Below are 27154 nucleotides of genomic sequence, written 5' to 3'. Positions count from 1 at the left end.
TTTGCCAACTAGAAAGTCCCCTTTCCACTGAGGACGTAAAGCCAAGTAACATGACACTTCCTTGGCAGGTGCCCGTGTTGGGGTGGTGCAGTACAGTCACGAGGGGACCTTCGAAGCCATCAAGCTTGATGATGAGCGCATTGATTCGCTGTCAAGCTTCAAGGAAGCAGTGAAGCGCCTGGAGTGGATTGCTGGAGGCACCTGGACACCCTCTGCCCTTCAGTTTGCCTACAACAAGCTCATCAAGGAAAGCAGGCGAGAGAAAGCCCAAGTGTTTGCTGTGGTGATCACAGATGGTCGCTACGACCCCCGGGACGATGACAAGAACTTAGGGGCTCTTTGTGGAAGAGATGTGGTCGTCAACACCATTGGCATTGGAGACATGTTTGATCAGCCAGAACAAAGTGAGACCCTGGTCTCCATTGCCTGCAATGAACCCCAGCGAGTCCAGAAGATGAGGCTCTTCTCAGACTTGGTGGCAGAGGAATTCATCGACAAGATGGAGGACGTGCTCTGCCCAGGTCTGTACCCACTCTGGCACTGCTCTTACTTGAGCTGGATTTTTCACTCCCGGGTGTTGTGGGGAACGGGGCTCATAAGTAGCTCATAAGTTGGGTCATTCATGGGTGCAGGCTGACCCTTCTGTTGCCATGGTTGAACAGTCCTTCCTGAGATACGAGCCAAATCTTTGGAGTAGCCCTTTGGGGTCATTTCCCCTTGTAAGAGATCTCACTCTGACACCCTGACTGTGCACACCATGAAGGGGGATGGTAGCACCTCACTCAATTTTCTCTGTTTCTTTTCCTTCCAGATCCACAGATCATCTGTCCGGAGCTGCCCTGTCAAACAGGTAAACTTTACTAGTAGCTTCATGTCATCTGCTCGAAGTGGTAGGTCCAGAGGGGAGTGCCCAAGGCTCGGGAGTGGGAGGGAGGCATGCAGTTCTGTTCATTCCCTTTGGATGGCAAGGATTTGGGAAATAGTGATGTTTCACATGAGGAGAGGTTCCACATTTTCTTCTCCTGCGCTTTTCCTGTCTCTCTGAGTTCTTTGCACACGTAGGTACAAGTGCACCGAGCAAGTGCACCGGCATGGCTCAGCCCTGATATTTCTTACTGTCCCAATTCCTGGAAGACACCAAGTTTTGACCTGCAAACTGAGCAGTTAGTTTTTCACTTTTTCCATGTCTCTATTGTACATCAAGTACGATATCACTAAACTCACTCATCCATGTGGCCTTTTGGAGAAGGACAGGGAAGGGGGCTCAGACCTTTTTGAAAATGACACCATAGTGGACCCAAAGCTTTGGCTTCTGTCATGCTGGCTGTATTTAATTAACAATTAACTCTGGGTATTGGGTTAAAGAAAAAGGCTGTAAGGATCCTCTGGTATAAACGAGACAGCTGCTGCTTGCTGCTTTACCTGATGATGTCTTGCTTGTTAAGGGTCAGATCTGCAACCCAGACTCGTAGAGATCCTGTCTGAGTCTCTGTGCCTGTTTAAATACCGTAGATGCAGTATTTGCTGGTATACACAAAGCTTATAGGGGGCAACATTTTGCCAATTCTTGCAATTTTTCTCTCTGCTCTTGCCATGGATGCTTTTGTGAAAGTCCTCAGCCTCGACTCAATGTTGTACAGTCTCAACTTCCATTTTCAAAGAAGTCCTTTTATTTCCATACAAAGCTAAGGAAAACTGATCCCAGGACGTTGAGAAATCTGAAGACAGAAATGATATAATTCCTTCCATCTAAATCTCTCACTGGTACTTGCACCTGGCCATGCAGAAAGCAGTGTCCAAACACAAAGCTGAGTTATCCCCACAGGTTCCTCTGCAGTGTCCTCTGAGGAGCTTTGTCTTACAGATCTGTGCACGAGGAGGTGACTTCCCCATGCCACAGTGGTGACTGCTCAGATGTCTTCGCAAGTTTTGATCTTTGCAGCCTCCCTGTCTCTGAGGAACACTACAGGAGACTAGCCCAAGCAGTGGCAAGCTCATGTTCTCCTAGGCTTGGGCCAGCAAATACCTCCAAAGCAAAGGCAAAGTTGGTGATCCTTTCCCTGTAGCACACTTGGGTGTTTCTCTTCCTGACACAAGGTGAGAACGGTTTGCTGGTACCTGACAGCCCTGAGGACTGGAATAGAAATAGCTTGAGGAGATATCTGAGGCAGTTCCCTCTTGGGCAAGCCATGCTGCAGGGAGGCCAGGTCAAACACAGGTCCTATGCCTGCGCCCCAGACAGAGGACATGAGAGGTGAAATGACAGGGCTGAGTAGATGTGAAAGTGCCAGTACACCCATCCCAGTATGGGCAAAACTTGTCCTGGTATACAAGGATCTGTGCCAGTCGCAGTAGGTTAAGTTCTAAGTGGTACCCAGGGATCCAATGGCCTTTGGGCAGAGAACCTTCTGCCTGCTGAACTGGATGGCCGATGGGGCATCACTCTCGTGATTTAGGAGGATTTGCAATGATCACACCTTGCCTAGTGGCAAGGAAACATGTTGGGTAGGGTGTGCTGTATGGCGTGTGACAGAACTTCGGGCTTTTCTCAGTGCTCAGCTTCCTCTGGTTCCTCAAAAACATGTCAAGGGTCGGTGCCAATTCACATGCAAAACATTTGGATGGGGACAGTGCTCTTCAGTGTGTCAGTGAGCTTTGAGCTCATCCAATGCGTATGTCCAGTCGTGGACAGGCCAGACAGGTTGAAGTCAGGCAGGAAGCTACACCCAGCCTTGTTCTTGGCTCCACAGCTATCAGAGTTGCAGTCCTGGCACCTTTAGGAGTAAATCAATTGCTCGTGACAGGTACCACAGCTCTAGCCTTGGGATTACCAGCAGAGCACAGAGAGGGACAGACATTAAGTGCACCCTGGCTTCCTCCCTCTGCCAGGCACGTTGCTGCTTCAGGCTCACCACTGCAGCTGGAGGCTGCACTGGCCCCCTGCTTGGCCTGAGGAAGCACAGGTGTTCCATCTCACAGGGCAGACCTGTTCTCCCCCATTAACGGCATTGATGCCTGTGGTGCAAACAGGATGGGTTAAATGCTGAGTAAATCTGAACTGACCATTTGCTTCAATAGAAACCGCATGATGCTCTGTGAAGCTCTTTCTAACCCATGCAAAAGGCTTTGCTTTGAGCTTTGAGATGTTATTTGAAGAGGCAGAGGTTCTCAGGGAGCAGGTGGAGATGGAGGCTCTCGGGGTTCTGACCAGCTCAGACACAGTACATGGGAGTTTTACACACCAAGGGCAGTGACTCCAGCCACAGTGTAGTGTCTGAGTGCCAGCCCAGGAGTTCACATAATGCTGTCCCTTTAAATGTCTTTCTGGCCACACAGCATTATGTGTAGGGTTTGAACACAGCAGAGTTCAAAGCTACATGATGGCTGAATCCTATAAGCAGAAAGAAATTGGACACCTCAGCCCTCTTCCTGAGCTCTGCTCTTCCTCCATTGTGCTTATCCTATGAGTAGGAAGGAACTGGACAGTTAAGGTTCCATGTAATTTTTTGAAGTGTCTCAGTTGCTATGTGAATGTTTTCAGTACAAATCACATGGTTCCACAGACATAAACATGGCAGGAAGATTTAAAATCTGTCTTTGGTCTTTGCTTCTCTGTCCCTCGCTAGAATCACAGAATGGTAGGGGTTGGAAGGGACCTCAGGAGTTCTCTCTGTGCAGTGCAGGTAGTAAAGCCAGGTAGCTTTCGGAGGCACAGCCATTGCTAGCAAGCCCTGAAAATATTCTTTTGACGCTCACTTGCAGATGACAGGAACCCTGGGAACGTAAACCCACTTATTTTCCGCCCCATGGAAGAGGGGGTCAACATAGATTTTCCCAGCACCATACATTCGATCGCCCAGTTCCTAAACTCCACGCGGGAAACCCAGGACCCCAGCATGTACACCCAGCTGGTGGCCACCTTGGCCTTTACCGCCGAAAAAGCCAAGTTTGCCACTGGAAATGAGCGGCAAGAGTGGATGGACCTATTCATTGACACCTTCAAAATGGTGCACAACGAGATTGTGGGGGACCCAGAAACCGTGCTAGGGCTTTGCTGACATCTTACAGATCATGAAGAGGCAGAGGTTGAGTGGAGGTGGCAATGGTGTTTCCTCCAGTGCTTGTTTGGCAGAGGGGAGGGGTACATTGATAGATGCTTTTAGTTTAGGAGAAACCCAGGCAGTGGAACAGCTTGATTGTGCTCAGTCAGGGACAGGACACCAGTCCTGGCTGGCTGATGAGTTTGGCAGCTTTCTCCAACATCAAGAGATGCTTTTGCTTTGCCCACTGCTTTTCTGCAGAGGAGCTTCATTGCCTCATCCCCTGATCCAGCCGTGCCGCTCCCCTCCAGCGCTCTTGCGCTCTCACCCTGCCCCACAGCCACACGGCCCCAGCCCGCAGCAAAGGAGGCCACCAGCCCGTGTGTGGCGAGGGCCGGAGCTAGCACCTCGCTTGCAGAGAGCCTAACAATGCCTTTCCTACGCCTTTCTACGCGTGGATGTGCTGACCTTTTCCGAAGCACCTCTCGCTGTGAGGACTCTCTTCGGGTCCTGCAAACCATCCATTGGCAAGACTCACAAAGCAAGGTGTGTCAGCCTGTGTCTCTGAGCAACCGTTCCATGGGCAGCTGAGCGTGTTGAGGGGAAGGAGGAAGTAGTGTGGGAGAGGGGGCATCCCTGGCTTTCCATTGAGAGCATGAAACCTGGGGAGTGCTTCTCTCAGAAGCTGTATGAGCTCCCTCTGCCTTTTCATCTGCTTGTACATTTGTGTTTCCTCCATCTTCATTAGTAACATGTACCTGTTCATAGCCAAGAGTTGAAGGCTACGTAGAGCCAGGCAGTCCAAAGCAACCAACAACTGAGGTCAAACCTCTGTGATGCATCACGTGAACTATTTAAAAGCAAGTGTTTAAATTCAATGTAGTATCCATACCCAGTGATACTTCAGTTCAGAGGGACTACAGACCCATCATTTGCACTGTGGGTACATGCGTTTTAGACAAGGAGTGATGTTCCTATGAGCTCAGCTTTCACAAAATGTCAGGCAGATGACTGCCATTCCTGCCTCCAGCATCACTGCTGCCCTCTCAAGCATGAGAAAAGAAAATGGCATTTCATGTACAGACACAAGAGTAGAAGTCTTTACTGCCAGCAAGTGAATTTTGCAGCCTCTCTAAATGACGTGGTATTATTGCAATAAAGTATATTGAGCAAATGTCATACTTAATGGGCAGAAGGGAGATGTACAATCTTCAGAAGTGTGGTTGGGATGTAACGTTTCCAGGTGTGCAAAGCCGAGCCAGTTGCCAAGCTCAGGCATGGGAACTGCACTGCAGAAACTTGCCCACTTTGAAGCTCTGCTTCAGCATCTGGGGCTTGCTCATCTAGGCTAGAAGCTATCCAGCAGCAGGCACACGGGGAGATGCCTGTGTCACTCAGCACACGAGTAGATCGGACATGCTGCAAAAAATAGTTTTTCTCCCACTGTTTCATCACTTTTTGCTCCCACTATACAGAGTAGGGAGCTCAGAGAACTCTGCTGTTGCCATATTATAGAGGGAAAAGAGTTCAGAGAACTTTATGTAGCATGCTCTGTGTTTTAGGTGAAGGCAAAAGGATCAGCCTGTGTCCAAGGCCATATGCTGGTCGTAGTCCATGTACTCCAGAGAGCCTGTGCAAAGCCAAGCTCCCTACTCGGTTTTGATTTTCACCCCCAAAGTCGCATGTGACTTAGCCTGATGCTGTGCAAGTGAGAGGACTAGACTCACAGAAGTTAAGCTGCTCCAACCAGCAGCCCCCAAAAACCCATTGAGGAAAAGACCTCCAAAAGAGAACACCTCAGGGCTGTGTCTGCATGCTGAGGGTTCAGCAATACTTCAGCAAAGTGGGTATTTATTCCATCACACAGTGACTGTTTATTTCACTTCCTTTGGAAATATTTCCTTGTGATGTAGTACAGCATTGGAAACAAAGTGTTTCAGCTCTCAAAAAAAACCTCAGCTAATTATAGTGGGGGAAGAGAAGGAGAGAAAATTACTCCACCTGAGCAATATTTTGCGTTGGGTCTAGTGGAGTTTTGCTAACAAAATCCTGGGCAATCCCTCTGATAAAACCAGATAGATTTCATCACAGAAGCAGTTACATCAATAAAGCTCAAGGGCAAAAGAAGGACACAGATCAGAGGCTGGGGACAGGCTAGTCCACACCTCCCTAGAAACATGGGAGGGAGTGTGAAAGGGGGAAGCCATAGAAAGGGCTGGGAGGTCAGTCCCTTTCGGACTGTCGCTTTCATCTCCACTGCCAACACTGTAACAATAGAGGAAATACGAGTTAGCCAGGTTTTAGGAGAAGCAGGACCGTGATGTGGATGAGTGGGGTTGCTCTGCACGTGTTGTTGCTGGATGAGTTGCCAATGGCAGGAGAATCGATGGTATTTCTGCTTTTTGTGCTGCCTCTGTTAGACGTCCTGAGCTGTGTGTGTACAGTATGGTGAGCAGCATATTCCTGCCGTGTTGTAAGCTACATGAGAAGAACCAGTATGCATTTTAGTTGGCTTAATTTGTTGTGGTAGCTCTGGGAGCTTTTCTCCCAGTTAGGGAAAGTGGACAAGAATCTTGATTCTTGGACTTGGGTCCTCAGCCTCTCAGGAATGGGAACAAGCTGCAACCAGTGTGATGCTGAACAGGACAAACCCTGGGTTTTGTTGCTCTGCTTGCACCTATGTTGTGTCCCCATGAGGTAACTCAGATGGAAAGGCATCTTGTCACACAGCTCAAAGGCGACCCTCTCCGGCCGTGAGGGATGAGTGCCAAGAGGAGTCTTGGGGTTGTGCTTCTGCAGCAGAGGCTGCCAGGAGAGCTGGCCATGCCTTAGGTGCTCACTGAAACTCTGTGGAGTGCTGCTTCTCTCAGATGCTGTCTGTTCAATGATTCACTCTTAAGCCTTGCTTTGGGGCATGTGGAAAAGTGTTGGATTTTGTTTGTCATCACAAGAAACATGACCATACATAGAAAAGCAATAAGAGAGGCAGCCTGGTAAGACTGTGCAGGCCTTGCTCCCACCTGCCCATTTCCTCCTGCTTTTGCAGACTCCTGCTTAGATTTTGGGCTGTGTAGTTGCAAGGGGCATGCCTTCCTGCCTTTGCCCCTCCACGGCTGCAGGACAAGGAGTGCAGGTGCTGCCAAGGCAAAGTATCCTTGTGGCAGCAGTGCCCATGTACCAGGAACTGCAGCATCAATATACCTTTAGACAACATTCTCAAGAAAGGTAGGGCAGAGTTGAGTACACACCTTTATTGCTCTAAAGGAGTGGAGTATCACAGTTGCACATGGAAATACTCTGAAAGCTCATGGGAGAAAAAGCATAGCTGGGAGGTTGATTTCTGCTGCAGTCAGAACTAGCATTGCAAAAGCCTGTCATTGGCAGTGAGACAGTGCACAGTAAGCACAATTCGAGGCATGGCATCATCGTAGTGGTGTTTTACAGTGTGGGCTAAGGAGAAATACAAATCTAGAAGGTCAGGGAGCATGATACTGAAACAACCATCGATAATTGCCATGTCCAACAAGTTAGGCTAAACCACAAGTACCAGCAGAAGTTCCTGCATCAGATCTGACTGGTTTATCATGGATGGAATAGGGGGCCAAATAGTGTGTGAGCTCCATTAAATGCACCATCAGAGTTTCTGCTACACTGGCTCGTGCTGTCAAGTTCATGTTGGATGCTGTCTTTGCTTAAAATATAACTTTGCTCTTTGCCAAGTATTGGCTATAACCACAGTGCTCCTGTACTAAACAGTGATCCATTTGTTGCTCAGCTTACACAAGGAACCACATCGGTTCAGCCTCTTACCATGCTGAATCCAGACATAGCAGTGTTTGGCACTGAGGAAGCACTTTCCCAAGCTGGACTTATAGCATGGAAATTCAACCTAATTTGATACTTCTATCTGAAAAGTTACCCCTCATTCCCAGAAATGGATGCTCAAGCTGGGGCTGCTCCAGTCTCTCTTGTTCCTTGCCAGTGATATAGGACAACATGATATCTACTCCAGGACACCACCCTTTCAAGATTCAATCTTAGAGCCACAGAATTGCTTGGCATTTACCCTTTTTACCAGCAGGTGCATCACAAATCAATACTTCTGCCACAGTCATATTTCTGCTTAGTGCTTCAGCAGAGAAGAAAGCTCAAAAGAAGAAGAAAATCCAACAGTGCAGTAAAAGAAGTGTTTCTCAGAGAAAGTGTACTAGCAGAGGAAATCCAAATGAAATACACATAACTATGGCAAAGGGACAGAATAATAGTCCCTAACCACCAGATGGCTCCAAAATTAGCTGTTTTCTTCTCTTTTTTCCTGACTCCATTCACTGCATGTACTTGTATGCCCACATGCATGCACTGTGGCCAGGTGATGTTCGCAGTGATCAACAAACAACATCCTGTTGTTTTTCACTCATACACTGGTCTGTTGTACGTTAGAAAAGCTACTTTACTATACACAGGTGCACTGACAAGGGTAGTCTTGTTTTCCAACTGTACAACCCAACCTTTATAAGCTCTTCGGGAAATAGAGATTGATGATTAATCTGGGTGAAAAGGATGAAAACAGCTTTCATCCTAAAAATTTCTGTGTGAAGAGTAAGTAAACTGCTCTCTAGAAGTAACTAAGAGGTTTGCAGATGCTTCTTGCTATTAATCTCTGGATATTCCTCTTACAGAGAAGGGCTGAGCACTGCTGTGAGAAGACGATGTAATTCTGTGACTGAAATGCACAGACTTTCCTAATCTCGTGGAGCTCTGTCATTGGCCCCAGAATTAACATTCATTAAAGCCTAGTACCCAGGAGCTGAGGGCATCAGAAGCAAAGCTCCTACATTGCCAGCTGCAAAGACAGGCTTTGGCAGCAGAGTGGGGCTGGTCCTTCTTGGGACAAAGATGCACCAAGGCAACTCCAGTCCTAACTGCCCAAGGCGAGCCCAAACGTTGTCCTTAGGCTTTCTTATGCTCCCAATGCTTGTCTTCTTTCTTCTGCAGAGCTTGCAGTGGCCCAGTGCACGCAGCGCCCTGTTGATGTTGTCTTCTTGCTGGATGGCTCTGAAAGGATCGGGGAGCAGAATTTCCGCAGGGCCCACCACTTTGTGGAGGACGTGGCCCGCCAGCTCACACTGGCCAGGAGCGACAACGACAACATGAACGCCCGCATCGCACTGCTACAGTACGGCAGCGAGAGGGACCAGGACGTCGTCTTCCCACTGACCTACAACCTGACGGAAATCTCCAACGCCTTGGCCCAGATCAAGTACTTGGACTCATCTTCCAACATCGGATCAGCCATCATACATGCCATCAACAACATCGTGCTCAGCCCGGGAGATGGGCAGCGACTGGCCCGGCGCAATGCTGAGCTCTCCTTTGTCTTCATCACTGATGGCATCACGGGAAACAAGAACCTCGAGGAGGCCATCAACTCTATGAAGAAGCAAGACGTCATGCCCACAGTAGTGGCTCTCGGGAGTGATGTAGACATGGATGTCCTGCTGAAGCTTGGCCTCGGGGACCGAGCAGCTATCTTCCGGGAGAAGGACTATGACAGCCTCTCCCAGCCTGGCTTCTTTGACAGGTTTGTTAGGTGGATATGTTAAATGGAGTGCACATGTCCTCCTCTCACCAGTGTACACACCCTGATATTACCTGTTTTATTTTCTTCCCTCTGTATGGTTGCTAGCCACTCTGAGCTGGCCCAAAGCTGCTGTCCTCTGGGCCCTCCTTTCTAGCCAAAATCAAGAGCTCTTTTTTGATTTTCCTGATGAAAAGTCGTGTATCTTACATTTATGGTGCTAATTAAAACCAAGATTGAAGCAGGATACAGAGCCATATGACACACTTCCATAGAGCTTTATGCACACCAAGCCATGCTTTGCATACATATGGTAATCCCAGGGGGGCTTGTCAAAGAGGCGAGAAACCCTCCGAGTGTAGCGGGACAAATGATCATCTCTAGTTGGCAAAACCTCTCAATACCTCTCAGTGTCCCGTGAGGAGCTTTACAGTTGTGACACCCCTTCTTTAGCAAGCCTCTCTATCTCATCTTTTTTTGTTCTCTCAGTACTTCTGCCCTGAGAGGAATGAAAGAGCATATGACACATCACGTGTTGCTTGAAATGGTCAGCAGCTTACTTTCCTTTTGCTTGGCCTTTGGTGGCTTGCTCCTCCATCCTGAGAGCAATGAGATGGTGAGAGGTTCTGCTGCCTTTTACAGTTTTCTGTAGATGCTCCTTTTGGGGCTCTTATCTGTTCAGAATTTCACAGAGCATCCATAAGATCTCTTTTTTCTTCCCATGAGCCCTATCACCCCTGCTTCCTTCTGCCATTCTGGCCTTCATAGAACCTGTTCATTTATTGCTGCACCCAGCACCCGGGCTGAGAGGGGCAGCATGCTTCCCAGCATCTCACAGAACACCAGGCAGCAGCTGGAGCTGTCCCCCTGGCATCCCAACCTGTTCAAGGCAGCCGTGGTGCCGCCTTCTCACTGGTTTCTGCTGAACAATGCCCAGATTTGAACTTGAATTAAACTGTCTGCAAAAATAAACAAACCAACCCTTTTTACCCTAACCTGAAAAGACCTCTTGTTTCTGGAGTTTGTCTCTATTTTTAACGAGTAGCTGGTTCTCCTGGTGCTAAGGATAAATTTTTCTGCCTCTCCCTGCACATGCTGGAGCACAAAGCCAGAGGCCAAGGACCTGAAGGACCATAGAAGGCTGACAGGGCCACTACAGCCCTCGCCACTGTCTCCAGCACCCCATCGCAGACCCATTCCTCTGGCCCCTGGCCCTGTACACCCTCAGTGCCTATCCAAACCTCTCAGCAAAACAAAGACCGCATCTTCATTCCTCACCTGCTTCACGTTCCTCCCCTGCTCATGGATGAGGAGAGCTCAGGTGCCTCTTGTTGAGGGGGCTGTCTCTTTCCCCACTGTGAAGGGGGCAGTGCACCTGAGTCGGGCTTTGCCATGCATTTGGCAGCCACTCTCACATTCAACATGTGCGTGTCCCAAGCCAGGAGAGTGGGGCAGGGAACGCTCTGAGAACAGGGGCATTTCTGAAAGGTGGTGGCGGCGTGATGGGGGCTAGAGACTGAGCAGGGTGCGGGATATAGATAGAAGACCCCAGCATAGGTGGCGAGGGGCCAGCAGTGTGGGTGCAGGGACGGGCTCCCAGCATGGACCAGCACGGTGGTGGAAAGCAGCCACGATGTCTCTGCTGCAAGGCCTCTCCTTCACAAGCAGTGCTGCTGGGGAGTTTTGGGGAACAGAACAAAACATGACTGCACCAGGGAGGAGCTGCAGGAGTGGCATCCCACTGCCCCAGCACACAGGTCCATGGCCAGCACCTGTGAGACAAGTGAGACAGGCTGTGCCAGCACTTCTGGCAGTTCCCGCTGCCACAGTGAACTGCTTCTGTCTGTGCCACGGGGTCCAGTAGCTGGTGGCACTATCTGGCAGCAAAGCTGTTTTGATAATGGAGCTGGGAAGGTTCCTTTTGAGCTGTGACAACAAGCAAAACAAAAACAGCTTCAAGAGCAGCTTTGTGTTAAAATTATGGTGAAGGCACTGCCAGGCTTTCTCCTCTCTCATGTGAACATGCCACAGTCCCACGGGCTTCGTAAAGAGAGCTCTATGTTTTTTCCTGCTGATTATCACCCTGGCATGAAGGGTGGCAAAGCATACAGCACAGCAAGGGGAAAGTTACAGTGTTCCCCAGCCAGTCCTTCTGCCATAGCAGGGAAAGCTCACAGAGATTGTAGGGACGTCTACAGGCAATGGGATCCACGTTAGCAACCAGCATCGTGGCATGGGAAAAACAACAGACACAGAAAAAACCACACAGACACAGCAAACTGCACACCAACCAAGGCCTGCAGCCTTGGGGATAGCTTTTAGTGGACTCTCCAGAAAGACAAGCAGACAGGGGTGCTGCCCATCAACTTACAGTGATTCCCAGATCAAGGAATTTGCCAGCTAAAAGCAAGAAAACCATTTGGCAGGTGAAATGCTGTGCTCAGAGCAAAGGAAAAGGCATGAAGCAACAAGTGTATAGCTCCCACAGCACGTTCGTCTTCATGGTTCGTCACTTCATGGCCATGTGGGTGGAAGACATCCTCCTCAGTCAGAGTCAGAACTGCTGCTTGAGCTGCTTGAGTGCTAGAGGAGACATAAATGTCTTTAGGACAACACAGAAGCAGCCTCCTTTCACACTGTTCCTGGCAGGTGGTAACCATCCTGCAGTGGATGTCTGGTGCCAGTGACCACGCTGAGCCTGCATCAGCAGTGACTGCAGCCTCCCCTCTCAGAATCACAGAACTACTTAATCATGTAATTGTGGGGGTTGGAAGGGAGCTCCAGAGCTCATCCAGTCCAACCCCCTGCTGAAGCAGGCTGCCCTCCATCAAGGTGCACAGGAACACATCCAGGTGGGTTTGGAAACCTCCAGAGAAGGAGACTGCACACCCTCCCTGGGCAGCCCGTGCCAGGGCTCCCTCCCCTGAACAAGGTGACCTTCACAGGGTGGCCCTCCCTCTTCCCAGGTACCTCTGTGGGCCAGGGTGAGGTGAGCCCCTGGCTCTCACACTGGCTGTTGCAGGCTGCCCGGTAGCAAGCACTGGGGCTCTGCAGAGGATGCGCCAGTGTAGGAGTCAGCATGACCTCTCAGCTCCCCACAGCAAAACTCCCTCCATAACCAGCTGCAGTAACACCACTCCAGTGTTTGTTGCAATGCTGACAGACACCACTCTTTAGAGTTCAGAGGTGTTGTTTTTCTCCTTGGAGAATATGATGGGCGTATGGTAGGCGAGCTGGTTTTTGTTATTTTACAAGGCTGTTCAGGCCAATTGAGCAAAGTCCTGCTGTCTGCCAGTGAGAGCAAATGTCAGAGCAGATCGCCTTCCAAGCTGTTAAACAATAGCAGGAGCCAATGGCTTGCTGTGTTTGGGAAATGCTCCTGCCTTCAATGACGGAGGAACTGGCATCTGGTTTAGCAGTCTGTCACTCAGACCTGCTCTAGATGGTGCCTGTGCCTGGAAGGGCATTTCCTGCAGTATCTCTCTTGGCACCTCCTCTATTGCTTTTCCCTTCTCTGTGGTATTTAAGATGGAGCCAAACTGCTCCTCTGCTGTGCAACACTGAGCCAATGTCCCTTACAGAGCCATGACTTGCTGTGGGGTGAGGAGGACAAAGTTCTGGGCTTTAATACACTGTGTTGTGCACCCAGAGCTGTGTCACTGCCCAGAATGGCTGCAAGGAATTTCACAGATGGTGTTTCATGCTGTAAATGACTCACACTTGCCTATTTATTAACCAAATGGCAATCTCCACATCCAAAAAAAAGCACTGGGGTCCTGGCAGTCCCCTCCAGCTGCCCGGGGCAGCCCCAGCTGTGCAGGCTGGGTGCTGCGGCACACACGAGGGTCTGAAGGACCATAGCAGAGATCTGGAGGGATCTGCTGCCACTTCACTCTTACCTTGCCTCCATGGTGCTTGGAGTGCTTCTTGTCCTTCTTATGATGCTTCTCCTTGTGCTTCTTATGGCAGTGAGGGGGGCATGGCGGTGGGTGCCCGTGGGGGTGATGTCCCGGTGGTGGGGGCCCAGGGGGGTGATGTCCCGGCGGTGGGTGCCCATGGGGGTGATGTCCCGGTGGTGGGTGCCCAGGGGGGTGATGTCCCGGTGGTGGGTGCCCAGGGGGGTGATGTCCCGGTGGTGGGGGCCCAGGGGGGTGATGTCCTGGAGGATAGGGAGAAGGGCCACCGGGGTAACCAGCTGAGGGGTAGGCCCCGGGTGTGCCAGGACCAGGGTATCCCTGAGGGGCTGGAGGGCAAACTTGGACCTGGGGTGGTGGCACCCCTCCTGGAGTACCTAGGGAAAAGAGGGGAGCCGTTAGCGAGTAGAGCCAAGCTCTCCTTGGACAAGCAATGCAGAGAGCTGGCATAATGAGGCACCCAAAGGACCTCTCTGGTCTCCCATCTCCTCACAAATTATTCCACACTCCCCTTTGACACACAGGTAATCCCCCACGTGTCCCTGGCAATTGCATTGAGCCCTGATGGATATGTGGTACCCATAGCCCTGCCCCAGCCCTACCTCAGCCTGAGCCTCACCTGAGTTGGGGTTCCACATCCTTTGTGAGCTGCAAGGGAAGGACAGGCAGGGTCAGTGCTCCGCTGTGGCACCTCCTTTCACAAGAACACCATTGCCCTGCCAGCAGATGGGACTCAGCTCCTCTGCTCTGGGCACAGAGGCTGTGCTCCCTTCCTCAGAGTGCCATCCCCCCTCAGACCCCAGCAGCTGCCCCATACCGTCAGGTGACAGCACTCACCCCAAAAGCAGCTTTTCCCACCTCTGTGCATCCCCAAAGCCCAGACACATGGTTTCCATCATTACTTGAAATATTAAACTGAATCTGGATGGGCCTGAGCTCCCTGCCCATGTCCTCATGGATCACAATGGGCTGAGAACATCATGCCTTGTTGCAGCGTCAGCCATTGGGCCGGTGCATTTTGGCTCAGGGATGCCCATGCTCCCACCACCCCATGTTCCCCAGCTACAAGGGTTGTTGCCTTAGGGAAATGCTTTTTCTCACCTGACCTGCAGAGAAGCTCCCAGCGGAGGTGATACTGGCAGCACTCTCTGTAAGCACAGCCACCAGCAGCAACCCGATTGACGTCCTTGGCACAGGTCTCCCGGGCTGGTGGGTGCCCATTAAATATCGGGGCCGTGGCCAGGTGAGGAGGGGTGCGGTGATCAGGGGTGACACAGCGAGCAGCAGAACCGGCTGCACCACTCCCTGCACTGGGCCGTCACCATGGGCACGTGGGAAATGTCAACATGCCGCTCCCACGGCACAAAGGTCTCTCAGGACAGATAAAAACAGGGGACAGAGGGTGGTGGTTTCACCTCCCCATGTCAGGTGACAGGTGAGTCAGGTGTCCCTACCACGAACCCTGGCTTGGTGGCCCCAGCATGGGCACAGTGTCTGGGGAGGGCTGGCACAGGGCTGCCGTGGGACAGCTGTGCTCTGGTTTCAGCTAGTGATGCCCTGTCCCACTGCTCAGGGTGCTGCCATGGTGTGCAGGTGGAGGAGGTGATGTCTGCCGTTGAACTGCGTTGGCAGAGATGGGAGACAAGACAACATGCCCTGATGCTCAGCTTTTCCTCTCCCATCCCACCACATCTCCCTGCTAACACTCTGATGCTGCCCCGTGTTCAGCAGAGATCGCTTCCTGAGCCCATGAGCAGTGCAACGTGCTGGTCTCACCCTGCACCCTCAAAAACATGCCTCACAGCAAGGGACTAGGAAACTCTTGGCCTTGCCTTGTGGGCAGGGCTGTGTCCTAGGGGGAAGTTTTGGGCACATAGACACACAGTGGTGTGTGGAGTCAGGAGGTGCCCACGCACCAGGATCCCTTCCTGGGCAGTGCCCTGGGGGTGTCAGCCGTCACCTGCATTGGGATCCCCGTGGCTCCTGGCACTGCCAGCCCAGCTGGCTCCTTCTGCCTCAGAGACCCGGTTTTGAGCTCCAGACAGCAAAAAATCACCCCTGGCCAGGGAAAGGCTGTCCCGAGGCAGACACCAAAGGAGCCCAGGAAGAGATGAACATGTTTCTTTGCTGTATTTGCTGCTACAGAGCCCCCAGCCCCGCCTCAGCCCCAGCCCCAGCCCCTCTCAGGCCACTCGCTTCTCCAGCAGTGCCAGCACAAGTGCAGAGCCTTCCTTCGCCTCCTCCAGCAGCCCAGAGACCTTCTGCGACATCTGCATGGAGGGGGGAGGGGGGGGAGGGGAGGGAGAAGTGCATCGTTTGTCATTCAATAGGACAGGAGATCACCTGCTCCATGCGTCCCACTATGGCAAAGGGAGGAGATACCCGGGCATGAGGGTTCCCAGGGGCTTCATCTCCATCCCACCCCATCTCACCCCTCCAGGGCCAGGGCACAGGTGCAGCCCCTGCTCACCGCAAGCCTGAACTTCTCATCTGTTATGTCTTTGAGGTTGATCATGACGTTGAAGTAAGCTCCGAATACAGCTGTTTCAAGCATTTTGGCTCCCACCTAGGGAAAGAGGCTTGTGAGCAGCTCCCGCTGAGCCAGAACTTGGGGGGTCCCAGTCCCATGCAACGCTGCCCAACCCAAGATTCCCCATGACCCAGCCCCAGACAATGCTGCCCAACTTGAGATTTTCAGAACATGGCTCTGGCAGTGGGAACCATTCATGTCCTTGCTACACAGATGCCAAAACTCAGGCAAGGGCTGGTGGAGGTCAGCTCTCCTATGAGGGCTGCAATCTGCCAAGAAGTTACCAGTGGGAAACCAACAGCCTCTGAAGCCCCAGCTGGGGCAGCACCTGAGCCCAGGGCTGTACCTGAATGTCGGATTTGCAGGCCAGGTTGCAGTGGCACGCCAGCTCCTTCAGAGCGGGCCAGAGCTCGCTGACCTTCTCTGCCAGGGCACAGGGCACCCTCACCGCAGTCTTCAGCCCCTGCTGCATGGCAGCCACACGCCTGGGAGCAGGAACAGCCCTGGGGTGAGCACTGGGTGGCTGTGCCCCCCGGGGCTGCAAGTACTCACTTGCCCAGCTTACCTCTCCCGCTCTTCAGGGGTGCTTTTTGGCAACTTCATAGCTTCCTGCAGGCAAAGGAAAGCAGATTGGCTGCCATTTGCTCCAAGGCCCTGCATGCCTTGCATTGCAGGCCAGAGCAGTCCTGATGGCTTCTGTGGTCTTGCAAACCTCCTTAAATGATGGTGTGCCGTCTTGGCTCAGGCAAAGGTCACAGCCCTGCTCCGCAGAGCTGCTGCCCCCCTCCCCCAGCCGGAGGTCCCTCCGGTTACCTGTGGAACATCTGCCCTGGGGCCTCACCATGTAGCTGCTGAAGGCTTGGGAGTCAGCATCTACCATCGCCACTAGCTCACCCATGGCCTGGTGGAAGGGAGGGATCAACTTCCTCATGATGGGGTCCAGCTCCTCAAACTGCCGCTTCCCGTAGCTCATCAGCCCCACCATGCAGCCCAGCGCTGCTCCCTGCCAGGGCATGGGGATAAATCTCCCAGTCAATGCAGTGCCCACCATACCGGTTTCCCTTGGGGCTTGGCACACCCAGAACCCCATCACAGCATGGAGCATGTACCAGGGCAGCCGTGGCTGCAGACACAGAGCCTCCTCCCGGCGTCGCTGACCTCCCACCAACAGCTCGCACGAAGGCACCCAGCGGCTTGGCCACCAGCCCCCCGTCTGCCTCTCCCGCCTGCACCAGGTACCTGTGGCACAGAAGCTCCATGGGTCTGAGCCCCTCAGTTGCAGGGACACCCACTATCACCCCCAGGTCACTTCTCACATGGAACTACCCTCTGCAACAGGTTTCCACCCACCCTGTGGCTCTGCAGGTGGCTGAGAAAGGGGCTAGCCCAAAAACCTGGGGTATTTTTTTTAAGCTAGCTCAAAAACCCCCAAAAACCAGAGGGCTGGGGAGAGGATGAGGAGCTCTGCGGGGACAGATAGACAGCTAGAAGCACGTCCTACTAGGGTGGAGGTGGTTATTCTGCATTAGGCGGGATTGGCTTGTGACAATGATGTTTGGTGGGGCAGAAATATGCCTGCAGCTGCTTTTACAGGGGACAAGGACTTAAAGTGCATATCCTGATTGCACCTCAGCACCAGGGGATTCCACCCCTTTCTTCCTGAAGACGTGTCTTACACCAGGCCCTGCAGCACAGCATCTCTTCTTGGAAGGCAGCTTGTGAGCCAGAGGCAGGGAAATTTGGACCAGGGCTGAGTTGGAGGGTTTAACAGGTACATACTCCAGTTTGGCCACAAAACTTGCCCCCACTGCCTGCCCAGGTGACCTGGAGTGCCCCCACCATACATTCACAGCCATCAGTGTCTGGGAGCAGGGGCCACCCCACGCCTGTGCAAAGGCCAAGCAGGGATGTCCTCTGGGCTGGGTGTGGGCACCACTCCCAAAACAAGCTGCATCCCCCCATCCAGGCAGGGATGGGCTCCCTGATGAGAAGCAGGGAGAAAATCCATACTCGATGATGCGCTCTCGGGGGTGAAATGGCGAGAGAGAGTCCAGGCCCAGCCGGCTGACCACCTGCAAGGAGCAGCACCATCACCGTGTGTCTCATCCCATCCACATTCCCTGCTGTTAATTAACCCTGGGAGAGAGTTGCTCGGGCCACTACCTAGTGAAAGGACAGCCAGTGTCACCAGCCCATCTCATCGCAGACTTGGGTGCGCCAGCCAGCCACCTACACATGTCTGGAAACTGCACCGATAAATAATTAGCTTGCTCTTATCTAGCACGTTCCCTACAGGAGGGAAAAGTCCCTCCCTCCTGCAACTGAGGAGCAGGGCCTGTCTCCTCCTCTCTTCGCTTCCAGCTGATGCCAGTCATGTTCCCCACAACTCCACGCGTTGTCCTTGAGCCCCGGGGAGTTCTCTGTCCCCTCCTGTCCTTGAGCCCCGGGGAGTTCTCTGTCCCCTTCTGTCCTTGAGCCCTGGGGAGGTTTCTGTCCCCTCCTGTCCTTGAGCCCTGGGGAGGTCTCTGTCCCCTGCTGGGCCCCACACTGGTGATCTTGGCAGCTGCTGCTGTGCTCTGTCTGCACAGTACAAACTCGCTGCTCCCTGAGTGTCTCAGGGTTCTCGGGACAATAAAGCAGCTTGTCTCCCCTCGATGTGTCCTCATAGCTGGCCAGGCACCTTCCCTGGGGACTAGTGTCACACCTGGAGGCTGCTGTGGCCCAAAATCTCTGTCACTTTGGGAGGCTGGGAGAGTGATTGTGTCACTTTCATGATCCCATCCCTGTCTTGGTACCAGGAGGAGCCATGTTACCAGTCTGATCTTCTGTTCTTCCTCTAGGATGAAGAGTTTTTCCTTCCTGATGTAAAACTCAGCTGTGTCCAGCATGGCCTTCTTGGGGACAAGTCCCACCAGCTGGGACCCCACCACGGGGAGGTTCAGTGCCTGTGAAGGACATCAGAAACTTAACCGTTTCCAGAGCCACCTGCCCTGCTGCCACTGCCACCCCAGTCTGGTGATCCTCATCCCCACAGGGCCTGGGGAGCTCATGCAAAAAGCCTTCAGTGGAGGAGCTGGGGGTTAGTGGCAAGTTGCTGAACTTTTGGGGTTTTTGTGCCATTCAAGCGCTCTGCGGAAAAAAAAACTTATCATAAAATTGTTTTGGTTGGAAAAGACCTTTAAGATCATCAAGTACAACCACTAACTTAACACTGACAAGTCTGCCTTCTAACCCATGTCCCTCAGCACCTCAGCTACACAGCTTTGAAATATCTCCAGGGATGGGGACTCCACCACCTCCCTGGGCAGCCTGGGACAGGATCTGACAACCCTCTCAGGGAAAAAGTTCTTCCTAATCTCGAATCTCAACCTTCCCTGGTGCAACTTGAGGCCATTTCCTCTGGTCCTATCACTCATTATTTGGTAAAAGACCAACCCTCACCTCACTACAATCTCCTTTCAGGAAGGTGTAGACAGTGATCATTTGGAGCGAGACCTGCTCTGCAAAGCCCCCAATGAAACCCCGATGAAAGCCACCCCATGCCACTCACCTCTGCATCTTGGCAAACCTCCTCATAGACGACGTGGAGTGGTGTGGTCTCAAAGTCCAGAAGGTTTGTTGAAACCTGGGCCATATTCTCTTCCTCCAAATACCAGCCAATGCCCTGTACCCTCTTCAAGCGCCCAGGCTGCCAAGAACTGCAGTAGTCAAGGCATGGCCTGGGAGGCACAGGGGCAAGCAGGTCTGCTCCCAGCGTGCTGCCAGCACAGAGGTACCTGGTTGGGGCCCCGACCCTGCTCGCGGAGGTTGAGGGCGATGCGGTGAGCCAGCTCCTTGGTGCACAGCAGATTGACATTGTAGGCGATAAGGAAGGTCCGAGCGCCAGTCACTGTGGCCCCCCACCGGGGGACAAAGGCTGGAGGCCCAAAATCAGGAGCCCATTCTGGTTTTGCAAGCTGGGGAGGAGGAAGGAAAGCACCTGGGCTGGTACTGCCAAGCAACACAAGCCACCCTCCTGGGAATGGCATGCCCCCATCCAGTCGGCATCTGCCACAACCCTGTTCAGCAGCATCCAAAGTGACTCATCAGCTTGTCGTGGTGCAAAGGGACGGTGTCAGTCCCCAGCACTCTCCCTGAAGCCAGGGGTACAGCATGGCTCTCTCTAGTCTGTGCCCCCCAGCTGGGTGCTGCCCAGCTCACCTTCTCGGGGAGCCCCTCGTACTCCCCAGCACGGATGGCAGGCAAAGCTCTCCTGCTCTCCTCCCGCGCTGCCTCTCCGTACAGGTACACTGCAAGGCAGAGCTGGGGATCAGCACCACCAGGCAGCGGCCAGCACGTGTCAGCTACCAGGGTCTGCTTTTGCCCATTTGGGAACATTCCCCATTTGGTTAAGCTTTTCCAAAAGCCGTGGACTTTCTCCACAGCTCAAAGTACGTGGAGTGGGAGGGGATGGGTCCCCACTCACCAGGCACCCCCAGCTCTGCTGCCAAGCGCTGCCCAAAGAGGTTGGCGCAGGCGATGCACTCCTCCATGCTGACATTCATCACCGGCACAAAGGGGCAGACGTCCAGGGCCCCCATACGAGGGTGTTCTCCTGGTTACAGGGCAGATGAAAGCAAGCAGACAAGGAGGGAAGACAGCCCTTTCCTGATCTTTTGCATGTTGGGCTGTGAGGAAGGTTGGGTTTGCAGGAAAGGGAGGGATTCAGCCTCTCTGGCTTGGGAGGACAAGCGAGAGCCTTGCAGGGTCTCCCTACCACCCACCCCAGCAGCTCTGCTTGCTGCAGGCATGGTAATGTGCAGTACTTGGCCGCTGGCAACTGATTTTAGCTCCAGGCACGCAAGGCACAGCCAATGCCGCCCCTGCAGCATGGCCCCTCGCACTCACCCGTGTGCTGGCTCATGTCGATGAGCTGCCCAGCCACACGGGCTGCGCTCAGTGCCCCTTCCACCACTGCCTCGGGGGGCCCCACGAATGTGTAGACAGTGCGATTGGTGGAGGCTCCGGCATCCACATCCAGCAGCACGCAGCCCGGCGTCCGGGAGATGGCCTGGCCCAGCGCATCAATCACCTGCCAGATAGCAGAGCAGGGCAAGGCTGCTGAGATGGCCTCTGCATGGTGGTAGGTGCCTTCCCTCAGCTCTGCCCCCTACGACTGGTTCCAGGGTTGAAGATGACTCCACCGTCAGTGGAGATGCAGCCCTGTCCTGCAGAGGATGTACGATCCAAAGGTAGGAGCATCCCACTTTTATGCAGGGGATTTGAGACATCCCAGCTCCCTGTGAGCCCCAAACCCACCATGGTGAGGGAGAGAGGCTCAGCTGCTGCTGTGTGTCAGAGAGCACCAGCACAGCTTGCTCCTCATGAGGATACCATCCCCTGACAGCCTCACACCAGATCAGACTCTGCAAGAGCCTGGGGTAAGCAGTGGTTTTACTACAATTCTGGGTTTGCTGAACTCCCTTCCCTCAGCAGGGACAAAGTCTAGCCTAGGGCTGGTGCCCAGCACAGATCCCATTAAACTGGACAGTGTTTTGGCACAACAACTCCAAGCACTGTTTCTCTGAGGGTATGTCAGACCACCCCAAGCCCTGCTGCTGCAGTGGGGGAGTGTGGGCAGCCATCTGAGCCCCCACACCTCACTGAGAAGCCTAAGGGAACAGTGGCTACCCTTGAGAACTTCCAGTGTTAGCCAGGCAAGAAAAGACACACAGCACTTGGAGAAGGCAAAGCAGGATCTGGCAGCAGGTGCTGCTGCACAGCCCCTTTACCACACAGCCCAGCATCACCCAACCCACAGCTCCTCCGCACACTCGCTTACCTCCTTGTTGTTTCCCTCCGAGAAGTTGGGGACACACTCCACCAGCTTGGCCATGGTCCCTGAGTCTGCTGCCAGCCTGCCTCAGCTCCTCACACGCTGTGGGTTTGCCTGCCCACTCCTGTCCCAGTGCCGAGCAAAAGCCACCCAGCCTCTCCCCCAAACCAGGGTTTCTCATTAACTGCATCGATCTGCGGCCAGGCTGTGGATAAACAATAAGGCACTAGCACAGGGCTATCCTACAGCACTGTTTACCCACAAGTAACAATCAATTGCAGGGAGAAGATGATGCCACTTGAAGAAAAGCATCTGCTAGGCCTGGCACCATGCTGTGGCTACAGCCTGAGTACTACTGGCTGTGAGGGCACAGAGAAAGGCCCTGGCTCCCCACAGCAGAGGCAGCTGCTCCCCAGAACCCGCAGCGATGGGTAAAACCTCTCGCTGTGAGCAGGATTCGAACCTGCGCAGGTAAACCCCATTGGATTTCGAGTCCAACGCCTTCACCTCTCGGCCATCACAGCTCTGGCCCAGGCTCTGGGGGGGGGCGGAGGGGGGGCGGAATGGGGGGTGGGGATACACCTGCACCGAGCCCAGAACTCTGGCTCCCTCAAGGTCCTGGGAAGGACAAAGACTCTGGGGACGCCAGTGCATCGCTCTGCAGGGCCCAGCCCCAAAAAGCAGTGCCCAGGGGAGTGGGGTCCCTGGGCAGCGATATTCCCCCAGCTCCCCACCTCACCGATTGGCACAGGGGGTACCCGGACAGCTGCACACCCTGCTCCTTGCTCTGGGTAGTGATTGTCACTGAGGAGGCAAGAGGTCCTGCAATTCAGCTCCATGTAAGTGCTCCTTTTGGGCACCCATCACCCCACACCCACCAGCTGCTCCCACAGCCCCCACAACTACCCCCTGAATTGTCGGGGATGGGACACAAGGTGCCCTGAGCACTACAGGGCTTAGGGAGGGGAAGGAAAGGCCTGTGGCAGTTCCTCGCAGCAGCGGGTGCCAGGGGTGGGCCCCAACCCAGGTACTCTGGGACTTCACTGGGGATTTGGGGTCTCTGCCAGCCAGGCAGCCCCCAGAGAAGGCTCTGGGGAGGCAAAAGAGATGGACATGCAGGGGGCTGAACACAAGGCCTCTTACATGCAAAGCAAGCACTCTCCCACTGAGCTACATCCCTCAAAAAGACCCTCTGCCCTGGCTTTCTTGACACTCCAAGTAAATCCCAGGTGCTGCTTCCTTCTTCAGTGCCCGGAGCAGCCGAGCACAGTGGTCAGAAGCTTGCAGCACTGGATGTCCCTTGGGTCCATGCAGAGCGGTGCAGGGGTGGGCACAGGGAAACAGCTGTGGGACACACCATGGGCATGTTTATCTAGCTGAAGCCCCACACATAGCTAACCCCAGGGATGTCAGTAATTGGACTCCCCCTGCCATCGCCCTGCCCCACAGCCCCTTCCCCACCTGGGGCAGGAGCCCTGCCCACAGCTCAGCCCTGTCTCTGCCCACGAGCACAGCCAGCATCTCATTCCCAGGCCACCCATGCCCCTCTGCCAGGCACTGCCCCTCCTGCCCCCTTCCACAGGACTGTGCCCATTGGGCAGTGGGTGCCTAAAAGAGGGCTTGCTTGGGGCCGAATGTGGGATGGCTCAGCCCTCACTGACAATCAGTCCCCAGACCAAGGAGCCTGGGGTGCACAGCTGCCCAGGCACTCCCTGTGCCGGGCACGAAGGGCTGGGGCACAATGGCTGCCCAGGGAGCCTGCGACCCACAGGTACAGCTTTTTTGTGGCAGGCCCTGCCACCAGCCCCTGGGGAGCAAGATGGGGCTGGGGGCATCTGGGGAATGCGCCAGTGTCCCCGGAGCCTTTCCCCTTCCCAGGATAACAGGGCTTGGGGCATTGCTTGGGAAGGTCAGGATAAGTGGGGCCAGGGGAGCACAAGAGCCCTGCAATGCCCCTTCCCGGGGTGCAATGACCCCAGAGCAGGAGAGGCACAGCCCCCACCCAGGGCTTCCAGCTCTGCAGCCCTGGGGAGGTGGCAATGTGGCGTTTTGTTGGAATGCCAAGCAGATCTCTGTCATGGTGCTGTGCCTGGTGTGTGGCTCTGGGGTAGCCAATGGCGGGGGCTGAGGGCATGAGAAGGCAGAGCCTGGGGCAGCTCCAGCTGCGCCGGCCCCACCGGCCTCTGCAGTGACCAGGGCCGTGGGGCAGGCTGGGCCAGGAGCAGGGCTGAGGGCCAGCTGCACACCCCGGCTCGTTGGTCTAGGGGTATGATTCTCGCTTAGGGTGCGAGAGGTCCCGGGTTCAACTCCCGGACGAGCCCCCCTTTTGGGCAAGGGCATGGACGTGGCACATCCATGCTGGCACCAGTGCCCCCACCCGCCCTTGGCACAGCTCCAGGCAGCCCCCCAACACAGCATCTCCATCCAAAAAAACACAGCCATGCTCTGCCTCACAGATGACCCCTTCTGACCTATCCAAGGGACACAAAGTCCCAGGGCAAAGGGGGACATTGCTTTTGAGATGTACCCTGTGGGGAAGAAAGAGGGCACAGGGGGGAATGAGGGGGGCAATTTACTGCAAAGCACCAGCCCCTTCACCCCTGCAAGGGCTGGAGAAGGCTGTGAGGAGGAAATCCCTGAGGTGCTGACTGTGGGAGACGCTGCACTGGTGCCCACAGCCACCTCCAGCTGCTGTCTCACAGCCTGGGAACAGCTAAAGGGACCCTCCTGCTCCCAGAGTGTGCCCAGAGCATGCAGCATCCACTGCCCTGACCCTACCCCGTGTGGGGCACAGGTTTGCGGGTGCAATAGAGAACAGCGTCCTGGCTCGTTGGTCTAGGGGTATGATTCTCGCTTTGGGTGCGAGAGGTCCCGGGTTCAAATCCCGGACGAGCCCTTCTTTTGGGCAGCCACCAACCACTCACACTCAGTTCTTACCTGAGCATCCATATTCTCCCTAGGGTACACTTGGAATCCCTGAAGAAGAGACATGAGGTGCCTTCAAGGTCCAGGGTTCCCCCGGCAGGGAAGGGGCTGTGGCCACCGCCCACAGCAGCAGCTGCTGGGACTCAGCCCCAGACCAGCCATGCCCACGGGCACCCTGGGGCTTTCCTGGGGTTTGGGGGACTCACTGTCAGCCAGCCCCCAGGGAGGGCTGTGGGGAGGCAAAAGGAGATGGAGATGCTGGGGCTTGAACCCAGGGCCTCTTACATGCAAAGCAAGCGCTCTCCCGCTGAGCTACATCCCCTTAAAATGACCATGGTTGTCTTCTCCTGTCCCTGAACTACTGCCCACCTCATGGCCTGCTCTGCCCCAGGGTCCAAATCCACAAACACACCCACTCTGCTCTGCAGTACCCCGAGCTGCCTCTGACTATCGTTTTACCTCCCCACAGCAATGCACCGCAGTGCTGTGCCCCATTGCACCCCTAATCTGTGCCCCATATGCATTGGGTTACAGCAGTGGATGCTGCATGCTCTGGGCACACTCTGGGAGCAGGAGGGTCCCTTTAGCTGTTCCCAGGCTGTGAGACAGCAGCTGGAGGTGGCTGTGGGCACCAGTGCAGCGTCTCCCACAGTCAGCACCTCAGGGATTTCCTCCTCACAGCCTTCTCCAGCCCTTGCAGGGGTGAAGGGGCTGGTGCTTTGCAGTAAATTGCCCCCCTCATTCCCCCCTGTGCCCTCTTTCTTCCCCACAGGGTACATCTCAAAAGCAATGTCCCCCTTTGCCCTGGGACTTTGTGTCCCTTGGATAGGTCAGAAGGGGTCATCTGTGAGGCAGAGCATGGCTGTGTTTTTTTGGATGGAGATGCTGTGTTGGGGGGCTGCCTGGAGCTGTGCCAAGGGCGGGTGGGGGCACTGGTGCCAGCATGGATGTGCCACGTCCATGCCCTTGCCCAAAAGGGGGGCTCGTCCGGGAGTTGAACCCGGGACCTCTCGCACCCTAAGCGAGAATCATACCCCTAGACCAACGAGCCGGGGTGTGCAGCTGGCCCTCAGCCCTGCTCCTGGCCCAGCCTGCCCCACGGCCCCGGTCACCGCAGAGGCCAGTGGGGCCGGCGCAGCTGGAGCTGCCCCAGGCTCTGCCTTCTCATGCCCTCAGCCCCCGCCATTGGCTACCCCAGAGCCACACACCAGGCACAGCACCATGACAGAGATCTGCTTGGCATTCCAACAAAACGCCACATTGCCACCTCCCCAGGGCTGCAGAGCTGGAAGCCCTGGGTGGGGGCTGTGCCTCTCCTGCTCTGGGGTCATTGCACCCCGGGAAGGGGCATTGCAGGGCTCTTGTGCTCCCCTGGCCCCACTTATCCTGACCTTCCCAAGCAATGCCCCAAGCCCTGTTATCCTGGGAAGGGGAAAGGCTCCGGGGACACTGGTGCATCCCCCAGATGCCCCCAGCCCCATCTTGCTCCCCAGGGGCTGGTGGCAGGGCCTGCCACAAAAAAGCTGCACCTGTGGGTCGCAGGCTCCCTGGGCAGCCATTGTGCCCCAGCCCTTCGTGCCCGGCACAGGGAGTGCCTGGGCAGCTGTGCACCCCAGGCTCCTTGGTCTGGGGACTGATTGTCAGTGAGGGCTGAGCCGTCCCACATTCGGTCCCAAGCAAGCCCTCTTTTAGGCACCCACTGCCCAATGGGCACAGTCCTGTGGAAGGGGGCAGGAGGGGCAGTGCCTGGCAGAGGGGCATGGGTGGCCTGGGAATGAGATGCTGGCTGTGCTCGTGGGCAGAGACAGGGCTGAGCTGTGGGCAGGGCTCCTGCCCCAGGTGGGGAAGGAGGATGGCAGAATGGACCCAGATGCCAATAGCCCTAGTGGGCAGAGGCTGATAAATGGGAAAGGAGCCACCATAGGCAATGGCAGGGAGGAAAGATGAGAAAGGAAAAGCATGGAGATGCTGGGGATTGAACCCAGGGCCTCTTACATGCGAAGCAAGCGCTCTTCCACTGAGCTACATCCCCTCTCTTTGGTTATTCCTGACCAGGCACACTGTCCTCACACCTCACAGCCTCTCCCTGTGCAGACACCATGGACACCATCATCCCAGCATCCCAAAACCAGTGCTGATGGAAGAGAAACCCCATTTACACAACATGAGGTACTGCTAGCAAACAGCCAGGGGATGCCAAAGCTGAGCCTCCCTCCACCAAGAAGCAAGAGCAGCGGAGATGAAGTCCCTAAAAGAGGGCTTGTCCAAAAGCAGGGCTCATCCAGGAGTTTAACCTGGGACCTTTCACACCCTAATCAAGAATCATACCCCTAGACTAATGAGCAAGGCTGC

The 27154-nt window shown here is 54.5% G+C and overlaps 3 protein-coding genes and 6 non-coding genes across 11 annotated transcripts in view; 3 read left to right on the top strand and 6 right to left on the bottom strand.

The window, feature by feature from the left end:
• Positions 1-10613, top strand: part of COL6A2 (collagen type VI alpha 2 chain) — a 30035-nt gene extending 19422 nt beyond the window's left edge. The window contains exons 26-29 of one of the 3 annotated variants that reach the window (XR_009819238.1): positions 69-521; positions 812-850; positions 1865-2097; positions 9036-9122. Coding sequence is in view for 2 of the 3 variants with exons in the window: in XM_062002101.1 (XP_061858085.1) it covers positions 69-521; positions 812-850; positions 9036-9643 (1100 nt within the window). In the remaining variant the exon portion in view is untranslated. Of the gene's footprint in view, positions 1-68; positions 522-811; positions 851-1864; positions 2098-3762; positions 5766-9035 lie in introns of those variants that run through there. The other 2 variants (XM_062002101.1, XM_062002102.1) reach the window with 2 other exon arrangements.
• A 1285-nt stretch (positions 10614-11898) lies between these two features.
• Positions 11899-14955, bottom strand: LOC133626010 (uncharacterized). The gene is made up of 5 exons (XM_062001945.1): positions 14948-14955; positions 14634-14842; positions 14152-14180; positions 13518-13909; positions 11899-12201 (listed from the first exon to the last, which is right to left on the bottom strand). Exons 1-5 carry the CDS (start codon positions 14953-14955, stop codon positions 12003-12005), a joined length of 837 nt encoding a protein of 278 aa, XP_061857929.1. The 3' UTR covers positions 11899-12002.
• Positions 14956-15715: 760 nt separating this feature from the next.
• FTCD (formimidoyltransferase cyclodeaminase) lies at positions 15716-21937 on the bottom strand. The gene is made up of 14 exons (XM_062002862.1): positions 21884-21937; positions 20950-21133; positions 20528-20656; positions 20263-20351; positions 19839-20018; positions 19613-19750; positions 18876-19007; positions 18073-18134; positions 17172-17301; positions 16904-17065; positions 16628-16671; positions 16409-16547; positions 16003-16098; positions 15716-15802 (listed from the first exon to the last, which is right to left on the bottom strand). Exons 1-14 carry the CDS (start codon positions 21935-21937, stop codon positions 15716-15718), a joined length of 1626 nt encoding a protein of 541 aa, XP_061858846.1.
• A 382-nt stretch (positions 21938-22319) lies between these two features.
• TRNAS-CGA (transfer RNA serine (anticodon CGA)) lies at positions 22320-22401 on the bottom strand. The gene has a single exon. It is a non-coding gene; the product is annotated as a tRNA-Ser (tRNA).
• Positions 22402-24126: 1725 nt separating this feature from the next.
• TRNAP-AGG (transfer RNA proline (anticodon AGG)) lies at positions 24127-24198 on the top strand. Its single transcript has one exon. It is a non-coding gene; the product is annotated as a tRNA-Pro (tRNA).
• A 503-nt stretch (positions 24199-24701) lies between these two features.
• On the top strand, positions 24702-24773 carry TRNAP-UGG (transfer RNA proline (anticodon UGG)). The gene has a single exon. It is a non-coding gene; the product is annotated as a tRNA-Pro (tRNA).
• A 279-nt stretch (positions 24774-25052) lies between these two features.
• TRNAA-UGC (transfer RNA alanine (anticodon UGC)) lies at positions 25053-25124 on the bottom strand. Its single transcript has one exon. It is a non-coding gene; the product is annotated as a tRNA-Ala (tRNA).
• A 657-nt stretch (positions 25125-25781) lies between these two features.
• On the bottom strand, positions 25782-25853 carry TRNAP-AGG (transfer RNA proline (anticodon AGG)). The gene has a single exon. It is a non-coding gene; the product is annotated as a tRNA-Pro (tRNA).
• Positions 25854-26762: 909 nt separating this feature from the next.
• On the bottom strand, positions 26763-26834 carry TRNAA-CGC (transfer RNA alanine (anticodon CGC)). The gene has a single exon. It is a non-coding gene; the product is annotated as a tRNA-Ala (tRNA).
• Positions 26835-27154: the final 320 nt, after the last annotated feature.

This window comes from Colius striatus, chromosome 9 (genome assembly GCF_028858725.1).
Source record: "Colius striatus isolate bColStr4 chromosome 9, bColStr4.1.hap1, whole genome shotgun sequence".
NCBI classification, from domain to species: Eukaryota; Metazoa; Chordata; class Aves; order Coliiformes; family Coliidae; genus Colius; species Colius striatus.
Note: the sequence above shows the minus strand (reverse complement) of the source record. Positions and strands in the feature narration are given on the sequence as shown.

Excerpts from the sequence above, each read along its gene's own strand:
- FTCD (XM_062002862.1), bottom strand. The coding sequence starts at position 21,937 with ATGGCCAAGCTGGTGGAGTGTGTCCCCAACTTCTCGGAGGGAAACAAC. Across the intron at positions 16,672-16,903 it reads AAGCCTTCAGCAGCTACATG|GAAGCTATGAAGTTGCCAAA; the intron begins GTGAGGCCCCAG and ends CTTTGCCTGCAG. Across the intron at positions 16,548-16,627 it reads ACCCCTGAAGAGCGGGAGAG|GCGTGTGGCTGCCATGCAGC; the intron begins GTAAGCTGGGCA and ends TCCTGCTCCCAG.
- LOC133626010 (XM_062001945.1), bottom strand. Across the intron at positions 14,181-14,633 it reads GGAGCTTCTCTGCAGGTCAG|CTCACAAAGGATGTGGAACC; the intron begins GTGAGAAAAAGC and ends CTTCCCTTGCAG. Across the intron at positions 13,910-14,151 it reads GATGTGGAACCCCAACTCAG|GTACTCCAGGAGGGGTGCCA; the intron begins GTGAGGCTCAGG and ends TCTTTTCCCTAG.